The 14205-nt window shown below is 41.8% G+C and overlaps 1 protein-coding gene across 5 annotated transcripts in view; it reads right to left on the reverse strand.

Annotated features, from left to right (window-relative positions):
* The window catches only part of LOC132815668 (insulin-like growth factor 2 mRNA-binding protein 3-A), a 130826-nt gene that overhangs the window by 3011 nt on the left and 113610 nt on the right, over window positions 1–14205 (reverse strand). For all 5 annotated transcript variants that reach the window (XM_060824679.1, XM_060824678.1, XM_060824681.1 and 2 more), the window contains 3 exons: window positions 10345–10419; window positions 8421–8552; window positions 7804–7917 (listed from right to left, as the gene is read on the reverse strand). In XM_060824679.1, the coding sequence (XP_060680662.1) occupies window positions 7804–7917; window positions 8421–8552; window positions 10345–10419 (321 nt within the window). The remainder of the gene's footprint in view (window positions 1–7803; window positions 7918–8420; window positions 8553–10344; window positions 10420–14205) is intronic.

The following is a 14205-nucleotide window of genomic DNA, read 5'->3' on the forward strand; positions in this document are numbered from 1 at the left end:
ACTCTTTGGAGGGTCAGTGTGGATTTGTTGGGCCAATTGGCCTATTTCCATACTATAGGGAATCTAATGAATATATCAAACCAAAAACTTACTGCAAAGTAGGGTAATTTGGCTAAACCTATCCACACGGAGCTATCCAGTTCGTGATTACCTCCACCTCTTTCTTCCACACCCACACAATTTTCTCCACTTGCTTTTCTGGTCATAATTTTTAAATTGAGAAAACGATAAAGTTTTTTTAACAAAATCTCTACAATATAGTGAGATAATAGTGACAACAGGAAACAAACTACTACTCCACTTAGGGCGGCACGGTGGCACAGTGGTTAGCACTGCTGCCTCACAGCGCCAGGGACCTGGGTTCAATTCCCACCTCAGGCGACTGTCTGTGTGGAGTTTGCACATTCTCCCCGTGTCTGCGTGGGTTTCCTCCGGGTGCTCCAGTTTCCTCCCACAGTCCAAAGATGTGCGGGTCAGGTGAATTGGCCATGCTAAATTGCCCATAGTGTTAGGTTAGGGGTATGGGTGGATTGCGCTTCGGCGGGTCGGTGTGGACTTGTTGGGCCGAAGGGCCTGTTTCCACACTAAGTAATCTAATCTAAAAAATCGCTGAAACGAGAGAGAAAAACCTTACAAACAACTACAATTCAATAACTAACTAAAAAAAAAAGCAAAAAAAATTCAACCAAGTTATACCAAGGTAACTTAAATTATATTCAATTAAGTTACTACACACAGTGCAATCCCACCAAAGCTCCCCACCATTGGGAGCATTAGTGATAGAGAGTGCTAACCAAGAGAGCACCCGTAAACTGGAGCACTTTCCATATCCGACTTATTGGGACTAACCATCAATGTAGTCTTCGTATAAAGTACCTAACCTGAAAGTAACAAAGAGATCTTTCTCAGATATCTCAAATTTCTGACTCAGCTGTTTGAAAGACATCATGACGTCCCATCAAATAAATCTCCCAAACAGGAGATTCCCCTAGACTCCCAGAATTTAAAGCCAGAGTCCATTGATCCGAGCCAGAATCCCAACATTCCCACTATGGATGTGAAAGGAGAAGATTTTGGTAAGTTGCCATCACCTTGCCGCATCATTCTCCATGCTTTATCTGTGTTAAGGACAGTTGAGTTTCTGCAATGGTCCATAACAGTCCTCATCTTGTCATAAACAAGAAATTGATGAGGGGGGGCGGATTTTGCCTGGGAGGCCTCAATGTCCAACCAGATCGATCACGGGTCCTGGCAGGTCCAGTTAGCCACATAGGATAGCAGAGAACTCAAGTGATATTTCTTAAAGTCCGGGAAATCCAAACCTCCCTTCCCCTGCAGGAGCTCCAATTCAACCAGCTTAATAAGCGGCTGCCTGTGGCACCAGATAAAAGACCCGAGCCAAGTGTAAAGCCTCTGTAGTGCTTGCCTGGGCAGCATCAAAAGGAGCATTTGCATGGGACATAATAAGCAAGGAAGAAAATTCATTTTAACCAGAGCTTTTCTTCCCAACCAAGATATCGGAAAAGCCTCCGAACGCCAAAGGTCCTGCCTTATCTTCTCTAGCCACTGCACAAATTAGCTTTTATATAATTAATTGAAGACCAGGATGATAAAATTGCCTGAATACAGGAAACCTCCCTGTGACCACCAGAAAGGGAAACTGGTTCCATCCCAAAAGTTGGATATACCATTAAGGTCCCCCCAAAGGCATGGCCTCCAACTTCATGAAATTAGTTTTTTTTTAAGATTAGACGGTTAGATTCCCTACAGTGTGGAAACAGGCCCTTTGGCCCAACAAATACATACCGACCCTCCAATGAGCAACCCACCACCCCTCAGCTCTGACTATTGACCCAACAGTATGGGCAATTTAGCATGGCCAATTCATCTGACCTGCACATCTTTGGACTGTGGGAGGAAGCTGGAGCACCCGGAGGGAACCCACGCAGACACAGGGAGAATGTGCAAACTCCACAAAGACAGTTTTATACCCTGAAAACAAGCCAAATAGATTAATCACTACTATTAAACGGGGCACAGATGTCATTGAATCAGGTAAGAAAGGAAGAAAGTTGTCTGCATAGAGGGTAATTTTTTACCTGCCTGACTCTAGCTCCGGGGCAATTATGTTGGGATCCCTCCGGATGCCATCTGCTGCGGCTTGATCACCAAATGTAAATAATAGTGGAGAGAGGGGGCACCCTTGTTGGCAGCCTCTGCTGACACTAAAACTATGTGACCATATATCATTAGTGAGAACCGCTGCTTTCGGGTCACTATATAACACCGCCACCCACTTGGCAAAAACCCCTCCAAGATTAAACCGTTCCAGGACATAAAAGTACAGCCACTCCACCTGGTCAAGTGCATTCTCTGCATTCATGGGGACTACCAAACCTGGAATCTATCTTTGCTGGCATACTTGGACGATATTTAATACTCTTCTAATATTGTTGGTAGACCTACGACCCTTGATAAAACCTGTCTGATTCTCCTTAATGCCAGCATTTTCAACAGGATTTTAAAACCCACATTCAGTAAAGATATGAATTGCAATCCTCTGGAGCTTTTCCTTTCTTAAAAGAAGAGAAATATTTGCTTCTCTCAAAGAAGGTGGGAGGCAATCCTGACTGTATGAGTAATTGTACATATCCAGGAGTGGCCCACCAGCTTATCTATAAACTCCTTGAAATTTGCCTGGATCAGGCGCTTTACCACTGGAGCAGCCTCACCACTTTCTGTATTTCCTGAATTGTCAGGGGGGCATTCAAAGGACCCGGCTTTGAAATTACACCCAGAAGGTCCAGGGTCTTTAAAAAAGGATTTCATCTTCATCAATCTGTCCTCACAGCCTTTCAACCGGTACAGCTCACAGAGTAAAACTTCCTAAACGCTGCATTAATTTTTTTTGGCTTTGCAATTAAGAGTACCAGCACACACTCTAATGGATGTGATAGATTGGAGGACATCCTTCTTTCTGGTCAGGTACACTAAATATTTACCCAGTTTATCACCATACTCAAATAATCTCTTTTGTCTGGGTGAGCACAGCATTCGAAGTAGCCCCAAGGGCTGTAATCTGCTGCAATTTGGTTACAGACAAAGTATGCTGTCTCAGCTGCCTTCAGGCGAGCCTCAAGCAAACGTTGCTCTTCTTCCCTTTGCCACTTACGGGTCACAGAGTAAAGAACAATAAAACTCCGTGCATAAGCCTTGGTAGTCTCCCAAAGCTACTGGCCGTACAAATTAATATCCCGAAAGATTTTGAATTCCCGTAAAAAGTACTCTATAAACTTGCTATCTTTCATGAGGAAAGAGTCCATGCACCATTGCTAGGAGCCTGTCCCATTACCACCGGCCTTGACCTCCATGTGCATGGTCAGAAATGGCTATGTTCTCTATTCTGCAAGGCAGCACCGAATTCAAAAAGGTCGATGGGACAAAAAAAACATGTCAATTCTAGTATAGTGCTTATGTGGATTAGGGGGGAAAGAAAAGGTATGATCACTACCTTCAGGGTGAAACATCTCCATACATCCACCAATCCCAGCTCCCTGTTCAGATCCACCAATGCCTGGATTGTGGGGACATACCTGCAATACCCCTCTGCATCCTGTCCACTTTGGGGTCAATAAGACTATTAAAGTCTCCCCCTAAAATTGTATGACATGCCCAAAGGGTCATCAACCTGGAAAACGCATCTGTTAAAAATTTATGGGGGCATCCCCAGGGGCAGTATACATTCAAAATCCCATATTCCTCTCCATGTATTAAAGCTTAATACATGGATATAAATCACCCGCACTAGTCCTTGATTTGGCCGAACGTTTAAAGGGGGGGTTCTGCTGGAGGAGAATAGCAAGACCTCAAAACTAAAGAATGGCTAGCCATAACCGTCCGAAACAGTCAGTGGACACCACCCCACGCCCCCCCAGGAGGAAGAACCCCACACAATGCGTTGAGTGAAAATCATAAACAGTTCATCTAAAACTTACAAAACTACCAAAATCAAAAACTTCTAACAGCTACCTCTCCAACATACCAACATATAACACAAACGAAAGGAGATTTTCCCCCGTGTCCACAGGGAGCACTCATACCTACCATTTACCCCACTCCGCCATGACTCCTCCTCACTGAAGCCAAGCCCCCACCCCAGACACAACAAAGAAAGAAAAAAATACAAAATCTTTTAACTTTCTTGTTATAAGTGGACACTCCACCCACCCCCTCCATTACTGTAATCCTAGGCACTCCTGGTAGAACAAAAATATATAACCACTTCCTCCAATCGCCACCCCCCCCCAACCCCACCCCAGAAAAGAATAAAAGGAAATAATTAGAAAATAAACAGGGAAACTAAGGATGATGGGAAGGGAGAGGAGAAAGGGAAGAAACAAGGAAACAATTATGACCCTGACATTTAAAACAAAACAAAATGCTCCCCCCAACAACCAGGTAAATCAGGCAAATTACAGAGAAAAAAAACAAAACAAACATAATTGTCTATATTATTCACGCCAGTCGGTCTATTTTAAAGCATCCAAGAGGTCCTTTGCCTTTTCCAATGAGTCAAAATTGAACACAGACCCTCCGTGTCTAAAACGTAGTATTGCCGGATATAACAGAATACTGGATATTTAACTCCCTCAGCCGCCTTTTTACCTCATCGAAGGCCTTCCACTTACGAATCACGACTGGAGAGAAGTAGTCTTGGAAAAGGATAATTCATGATCCTTTATTATACCGTAGCCTGGGGATCCTTCCCCAGTGCTCTAGAGGCTTCCAGCATTATTTGTTTATCTCTATAAAACTGGAGTCTCACTAGGACCAGGTGGGGGTGCTGGTCCGATCTGGGTCTACACACTGCAACTTGGTGGGCCTGCTTAACTCACATCCGGCCTACCTTGCCTACTTCCAGCTTCAAAACCTGTGGGAGCCATTGCTCCAAGAAGCTGACGAGCTGACCTTCCTCCTACCATACAGGAAGCCCCACCAGGTGGACGTTCTTCCGACGACCTTGATTTGAGGTCATTGACTTGCTCATCCAAGGCCCGTACCCACCATTTCAAGGCCTGGACCCGAACTGCCAAGGATTCCGCTGTGGTTTCAGGGGCTGCATCCTGTTGCTTTGCCTCCGCAACATGCTGCCCGAGACACGGATCTCCTGGTCATGCTTCTGCAGTATGACTGAGATCGATTCGAGCCTGGCATGGGTCTCTTCCACTGACGAATCAATCTTCTCTCAGGAGTATCACAAACTCAGATCAGGCTCTGCTCCATAGGCAACTCCCCTGGGGTGATTGCGGAGGCCGACACTGCAGCCAGGGGTGCATCCATTGGTGCGGGGGTCCCTGCTTGTTGTGATCCTCGTGTTCGCTTCCCTTTAGTTTAAAATCATTAGGAATATGGCTAACACAGACAGTTCTAGAAGGTCAAAAGTAATTATTCTACCACATTAGATAATAAAGAGAGGGTGAATGCTCCACTTTGGGTTCTGGTGCAGAGGTCTACAGGGCAGACCTACTGGGTCACCACCATCTTGAAATCCCCCCCCCCCCCCCACTTCATATATTTAATCAAGTTCAATTCTGGTCAATGGTAACACCTAAGAACTGGCTACAAGATCAGGTGAGGGGTAAATGTAATATTTCCAAGTTGATAAAACTAGGGAAGGATAATACAAGGTCGTGTCTTTGATGCTTGGACAGGTAAAGTGAATGGGTTAAAAAGTGGCAGTTAGAATATAATGTGAAAAAATTTAGAATGTTATCCATTGGTAGAGAAAAAAAAAGCAAAAAAAGGTGCAGCACTTCTTAAATGGTGAGACATTGTGAAATGCTGTGTTCAAAATTACCTGGGTGACCTTGACCATGATGTACTAAAAACTAGCATGTGGGTACAGCAAACAATTAGAAGGCAAAGGAGATTACAGCATGAGAGCAAAACAGTCTTGCTGCCATTGTGTAGAGCATAAAAGGAGGTGACACCTGACAATAACATGTACAATTTTGATTTCTTGGTCTAAGGAAGGATGCCATAGAGGGAGTGCAATGAATATTCAGAAGGCAAGATTGTCATACTAGGAGAAATTCATCAAACTGGGCCTGATCCTTTCCAGGGTTTAAGAATGAGAGATGATCCATTTAAACATGTGAAAAACTCTTGCAGTGGACAGGATAGATAGTCGGTTCTGCTATAACGCAGTAGGTCTGTTCTCATGCAATCCAGGTATTATTAGAAGTTGAATAACAGCAGCACCATTTAAACTAATGGGGCTGGAATTGCATTACAACTAACATGCACTTTCAAAGTTTGCACTTTAGAAACAGTGACCCCATCCCCCCCCAAATTTGCATTAACGACAAAGCACTTTATAGCAGAAAGACCTGTATGGATAAAAGGTATTTCCACCAACTGATAAGTCTACAACCAGAAAATACGGTGACAGAATAAACGACCTGTGATTGAAGACAGATGGAGGAATATATTCAATCCATCAATGATCAATCTTTGGAATTCTCTAGCCCAGAGGACAAGGGAAGATATGTTTTGGAAAACAATTTCCACAGTGGCATTAATGATTTGTGTTTTAGGGTCAATCACAAAGGTAAACCAGTTTTGTAAAATAGTCTGATATGTGGTATCAGTCAAACTAAAAAAAACTAGGTCTGGATACTATTATAAATATGGGATAGCTTTTTTTGTTGGAGTGGTGGTGGTGATGTGAGGGAGGAGGAGAGGAATGGAGTAATGGAAGATGATCATCTATTATCTGTTTGAATGGTGGATAAAGCTTGTCAGATTAAAATGACCTACTTCTGTTTCTAACTCACCTCTTTTTAACATCTACCAGAGTTTTCAGATAAGACCACAGACTATCATCTCCTCTAAAAGCCAACACTTCTGACAGTACAGTAAACAATTCATAATTTCTTGTGCCAGCACAGATTGGTGTAACTTCCCACATCTAACTTAGAGGTAAGAATGCTACCCATTGAGCATGTTGACACTGGACAGTCATCAATGTACACATCAAATAGCAATCTCTGAATTTTTTTTTTATTTTACAAGATCAAATGAGGAGTAGGGATGACATTTAAACTGGATTCTGGATCAGTGGTGCTGGAAAAGCACAGCAGTTCAGGCAGCATCTAACGAGCAGCAAAATCAATGTTTCGGGCAAAAGCCCTTCATCAGGATTATTCCCGATGAAGGGCTTTTGCCCGAAACGTTGATTTCACTGCTCGTTGGATGCTGCCTGAACTATTGTGCTCTTCTAGCACCACTGATCCAGAATCTGGTTTCCAGCATCTGCAGTCATTGTTTTTACCCCTATGACATTTGAACTTAACATTCAAAACTTCTTCAAACAGATTTCACATTTTTATCCTCTTTGCCTGACCTTTGGTGCATGTTTCAGCAATAACTTACCAAATTATCAGTAATTTCGGAATATAAACCTGCTTCTGAGTGGGGGAAAGAAAATTCATTCAGCTCCATCCACACTTCAGAATAACCCCTCTGCCATCAACTATTGAGATTAATGACGGGCAAAATAGTCAGACTGGGCCAAACATCTCCAGGTGATGTTAGAAATAAACTGGTAAAAGTATCACACCATAACATGTTCCAACTGAGAGACCTACACCATAAAACATAGAAAGTGAGACACTATCTTACGCCACTTGCAGTTTCCGGTGTACAGAGCAACATTTCTACTCAAAGATAAACATTTTATCAATAACATTTCAAATCATTAATCTTTAACAAGGTGCAAGTTAATGCTGACAAAGGCATTACCTGACTTGCAAAGAAGTGACCAGTTATTTTCACAATAACCTGATCATTTTCATCTGGCGTTTGATCACGTGGTACTACCACCTCTGCACTCGTCAGGTTTTGTAGTTCATTTACCTTTTTAAAAAAAGAAAATACACATATTTGAAATATTTTAAATAAATGGCCCAACAGTAAGAATCCCAAATGTGAAGTGTGCATAAAAACAATTGCACATTTATGAAATTCAGCAGGACAACTTCCAGGGGAGTGCAATTTCTATGTTTAGGGATTAAACTAATCAAAGACCTGAAGAACAATTATTCCAGTGCCACTGGGAGGAAAAGAAAAGCAGAGGCTTTGCTAAAATACAAGGTAAGAAAATATTAGAGATATTCAAAATCAGTCAGCATGGATTTTCAAGAAAAGCATTTAGAATAAGGAAGGTATGATGCTAAAATTTTCAGCTAACATCAAACAGTGGGGTAAAGCATGTAGGGCTTCACTGAATTATATTTAAAAGTTTGCAGATGGGGCAGGTAAATAGCATATCCTTATTTATATCTCAGACTGCAGAAAATGAAAAAAAATAAATTTAGTCCACAAGCCAAGTTACAGAGACCATTACATTTGGTACTCACCGTTTTACCTCCTTTCCCAATAACTCTACCAGCAGCATGGGATGGCACTTTGATATGAGTCTCTAACTTAACTTCTTCTTTGGGTCCAAAGAAGTTTTCCTCTTTAAGTTTATTATAGATTCTTCCTTGAGCCTGAAAGAGGAAACATTTTCCAAATATAACTATTCCCATTTAGGAATTGGGCTTCATTTTCCATTTAAAAAGTTCTTGCAGAACTTTAAAATGTGAAAGATCCATTAATCAAAATGATCATTGATGGAAAATATGCTGATGGGTGGACTAAATTTAAGTCAAAATTTTAATCAAGGTATGTGCAAAAACATGCTCTTGCTGAAGCATATGCCACCAAGGAGCAAAAATCCCCAGAAATTATATTTTTCTTATTTTAAAAAACAAGAGAAAACTATCATAGCCAGTTGTTTAGGACATCATGAATGCAACATCAATTTGCTAAGAGTTCAGCGTGACTGTATAAAGTCACAACAACGGTATTAATCAATTCTTTATCATTAACAGACAATGCTAGAGAAACTCATCAGGTCTGGCAGCATTCGTGGAGAGAGAAACCGATTTAAGATGGAGTCCAGAATAGATTTCTATTCATTAACGTGTAGGTTAGATGCATTAGTTACGTTTACCCCTATGTGAATGGGTGTGGAAGTGTTACTCTTTGGAGGATCAGTGTGGACTGGTTGGTCCAAATGGCTTGTTTCCACACTGAAGGGATTGTACGATTTCTATTCTGAAGAGGCATACTGGACTCAAAATTGTTAACTTTTTCTCCATGAATGCTGCTAGACCTGATGAGTTTCTCTAGCATCCCGTGTGTGTTTCAGATTTCCAGCATCTGCAGTTATTTGCTTTTAATAAAGTACTTTATCATAGCCCAACTCCATTAAATTCACCCAAGACACAGTTTGTGAATTAATATCATTATGAATGTCACTATATTATACAATGCTGGAGGGCTCAGATCAATTAACATATGCGTAGGTTAACAACATTCAAAATGTCGTGTTTCAAATTGCACACCAAGATCTTGAATATCCAATAAAACAATAATTTAAGACTTTCTTTTGACTGCCAGGCATGTTAGAATCTCTCCCCACCACTGGTTAATAAATATTTAAAAGTTTGGGGAGAAGATTTGTTGCTCGGGTGCTCGTTGTTGTGGTTCTGTTCGCCGAGCTGGGAGTTTGTGTTGCAAATGTTTCATCCCCAGTGCTTGGGAGCCTGCTGTGAAGCACTTCTGTGATGTTTCCTCCGGCATTTATAGTGACTTGTCTCTGCCGCTTTCGATTGTCAGTTCTTGCTGTCCGCTGCAGTGGCCGGTATATTGGGTCCGGGTCGATGTGTTAGTTGATAGAATCTGTGGATGAGTGCCATGCCTCTAGGAATTCCCTGGCTGTTCTCTGTTTGGCTTGTCCTTTAATAGTAGTGTTGTCCCAGTTGAATTCAACTGGGACAACACTACGATTATAGGGCAAGCCAAACAGAGAACAGCCAGGGAATTCCTAGAGGCATGGCACTCATCCACAGATTCTATCAACTAACACAAACACATCGACCCGGACCCAATATACCGGCCACTGCAGCGGACAGCAAGAACTGACAACCGGAAGCGGCAGAGACAAGCCACTATAAATGCTAGAGGAAACATCACAGAAGCGCTTCACAGGAGACTCCCAAGCACTGAGGATGTCACCTAGACAGGGGATGAAACATTTGCAACACAAACTCCCAGCTTGGTGAACAGAACCACAACAATAAATACTTAGTTTGTGCACGATGCACGGATTACAAGTTCTGAAAACGGACTTAAAATTAGATGCAGTTCAGGAGATAATCTGATGCAAAAACAAACCTTCTTGGTACGGATTTATATATTTTTGCAGAGTAAACTTTGAATTTCAGAAATATTCACCTTAAACTGAGCTTCAGGCTGCCCTGTGATGATCACCATTCGCTGTTTAGCATCTGGACTTTCTGCAGGAGCAATCTGCAAAACAAATCCCAATAACACCTTAAACTAAATAATGATCACACAAAGCTGAATCAACCAACACAAAAATCACTTCACTTTCACTTCAATTTTTTGTGGTATTTACCCTGCAAATTATCTTTCCTCCACAAAGCAGTCTGTTTCCACATGCAACAATATGTGGATAATCTGGTGGTAAGGTGGCGAGAAACATTCACACCTCAAGTTTAACAATAATCATCACTGTCCAGAGATAATCTAAGCAACTCCAGTGGAGGCCAGTAGCACTGCCATCACTGAATCCAGTGCTATCAGCATTCATGCTGGATCAGTCATAGAAGAGACAGTGGTGTAATAGTAATATCACTGGACTAGCAAATTCAGACATCCAGACTTGCATGAAAACTGTTTCACAGTGGCAAATGGGGAAATTTGAAGTCAACAATCTGCATTAAAAAAAATGTAGTCCAACAAAGACAACAAAATCATTGGCAATTCACTCATGTCCTTTAGGGAAGGAAACCTGCTTTCCTTGCCTGGTCTGACCTACATATTGACCAGGAGTCATGTGACTCCAGATCCACAGCAACGTGGCTCGACATTTAACTGCTCTCAGAAATAGCCAAGTAACTCAGTTGTATCTAACCAAGGGAAGAAAGAAACTGGTCATATCATCAAGTATCAACCTAGGCACTAGAAATAACAACTACTTGAATGCAACAAATACAGCTAAATGGATCAATTTTAAGATTTACAGTCCAATTATAGCCAGTCATGAATGGAGGTGGACAATTAAAATGAACAGAGAAAATTCTACAAATAACCTCATCCTCAAAATGAGGGGATAAGCCCAGCATACAATCAGTGCAAAAGACTTCAGTAAGTACTGTCAAGTGGATGATCCATCTGTCTTGACCAATTTCTCGATAACAATCAAATTACTTAAAGGCAATGGATACTGCCAAGGTTATGGTTAGTGACAACATTCCAGTACCGAAGACCTACGCTCCAGAACTAGTCACACCCTTAGCTACACCTCTAGGGAAGCTCTTCCAGTATAACTGCAAAAGTATTATATTGACAAAGTGAAAATTTGTCCCAGTACATCTTGTCCACAAAACAAGGACAAAGCCAACCTGGCAATTGCAACCTTTCAGTCTATTCGCTATTGGTGGTAAAGTAATGGAAGGAGTCACTGACAGGGCTATCAAGAGGCACATGCAAAAGCACCTGCTCGCTGTGTTTAGTGTGGGCTCTGTTAGGGCCACTCAGCCCCTGACAATTAGTCTTGCCCAAACATAGGCAGAACAACATTATACAAATGCTGGCTGGAATCATAACTATCATGAGGGATAACATTTGTAGGTACTGAAGGTCAATGAACTTAGCCCAAAGACATCACTCCAGGATCTGCTCAGGGTTATGGACTCGGCCGATCCATTAAGGTCCAGAAACTAAATGGGACCAGCCATACAAATATGGCTACAAGAACAGGTGAGGATTTAGGAATTCTGGCGAGTAGCTCACATCCAGACTTCCCATTGCTGATCCATGTTGTAATGCACAAGTCAGAAGTGTGATGGAATACTTTCCACTTGCCTGTGCATCTCCATTCCAAAACCATTCCCTTACTTCCAAAATTCACTTCCAGCACAGTTACTGCAGTGTACATCATCTATAAGATGAACTGCAGTAACTAACTGCCAAAACAGAACCCTCCAAACCGTGACCCGTACCATCTAGAAAGATAATGGTAGCTGACGCGTGGGAACACCACCACCAGCAAGATGCTTTCCTTCTCAAATGGCACAAAATCCCGGAAGTCCCACCTAATAGCACAGTAAGTGGCCCTAGAATGAAAGGGCGACAATGGTTTAAAAAGCAGCTCACACCTTCTTGAAGGCGATTAGGGACAGGCAATAATTACTCGCCACAAAATAATCACATGGCATGGATGAATAAATAGTTTTGGCTCCAAGAGCAGTTCAGACGCTAGGAAATCTGGGAGTGTAACTCCCTTCTAACTCTCCAAAGCCTGCTCACCATCTGCAAGGTGCAAGTCAAAGATATAATGGCTTACACTTCACGCACAGCTCCAGCAACACTTGAACTTGCCATCAGAAAAGGAAAAACATGGTCATGAGCAGAACCTCACCCACAACCTTAAAACATTCATTCCCTCTACCACCATGACTGTGGCAGCAGGAGCACCTTACAGAGGTACCTTGATTATCCAAATATCAACTATCTGAACATCAGATTATCCAAAGGAGATCTCAAGGTCCTGACAGAAACATCACATCAAAGATGTGTTTCCAACACTGATCACGTCTTTTGTTTACAATGATTAACCAGGCATCATCTCCAAATGATGGGAATGCCCGCCCTCTCTCGCTTCCCATAATTCTACACAGGGGTGTACCCTGAACCCACCCCCCCACATAATCTCTCCAACATTGTCCTGTACAGGGCAACGGTGGAACCTGTTCAACAGTTGGTGTGTCTGTCTGTGTGTGCACTATTTGGAGACTCCCTCCATAAAAGGCAGCAGCAGTCTCATTGTTGATGTCCAGTCCACCTGCCCCAGAGAGGGGGATAGGCCAGGGCATTGGTGTTGGACAGGGGGTTGGGGGGCTGGGTCCCACGCGCGGTGAGCTGCTGCCTCATCTCCTGAACGGGGAGTGGACTTTTAAAAACAAAAACCTGAGCTTCAGAGGAAAGGTATTTGAATAGATTAACTGAAAAAATTGATTATTCAAACGAAAATAACACCCACCCATCTCATTCGGATAATAGAGGTTCCTCTGTATACTTTGTGACTTAGGTACAGAAGATGCAGCATCCCAATTAGAGAATGTTGATGATATACCAGATTTGAAGCACAGCAATGGCCTGGACATTTCCAGTCAGCAATGAATAAACAGTACTAACCATTTGTTAAACTCACTCATATTCCATAGGCTGTTACATTACTATTTAGTATGATTTGAAAGTTAAAACTATAAATATTTTCTACAGGGTTCCAGGACCAGTGTGAACAGGGCAAAAAATGGCATTTCGCCTTAATCAGAATGAAGCACCCATGAGGAGGTATGGAGGGTCTGAACCAAAAAATTTAAATTAGATAGTTAATTCAATTGAAAATCTCAGATAATTATAAAGCTGATGGAACAAAATTCCACACTAGTACATGTCAAATTTCAGGGCAGATGGTTTGTTTGACAGAAACTAGGTTAGAAATTCACTCACATTTGAATTGACAAGCTACACCACTTTCCTGGTCAGCTTACTGAATATCTATCACACAAATATTGTAATTCAGCACTTCTGTATTTCAGTGATGTGTCCCTCTGCAAATTATTGATATCATGCAATGTTTAGAGGAGCAGGGAAATCCCAAACAGTAACTTCTTGGTTTTTGCATTTAACTGCAGGTATAATTGCTGAGATTGTGGACCAATTCTTCTTTGAAGAAGATAGCACGTTCTTCCTTCTTTATTCCCACAAACGAGGAAAAACAGAATTCGAACCTCAACAGCTATGCTGCTACTTTAGGAGCACAATAAGTACTGGCCACGAAATTTGGAGAACTGACTTAGGAAAGTATTTTGGCCTGAAAAACAACTCTGAAACAGATTATGTTGATTAAGGCAATTACTAAATCAATCTATAACAAGCCATTTTATTTGTGGAAGAAACATAATTCCAGCATTGATAGACATTTTACATTTTAACATGGAATGATTTATTTGATAAAATTTGTTCAATTGCTTTTATAATTGAGTCACTGAAGTTATTAACTCC

Source organism: Hemiscyllium ocellatum, chromosome 5 (genome assembly GCF_020745735.1).
Source record: "Hemiscyllium ocellatum isolate sHemOce1 chromosome 5, sHemOce1.pat.X.cur, whole genome shotgun sequence".
NCBI lineage: Eukaryota > Metazoa > Chordata > Chondrichthyes > Orectolobiformes > Hemiscylliidae > Hemiscyllium > Hemiscyllium ocellatum.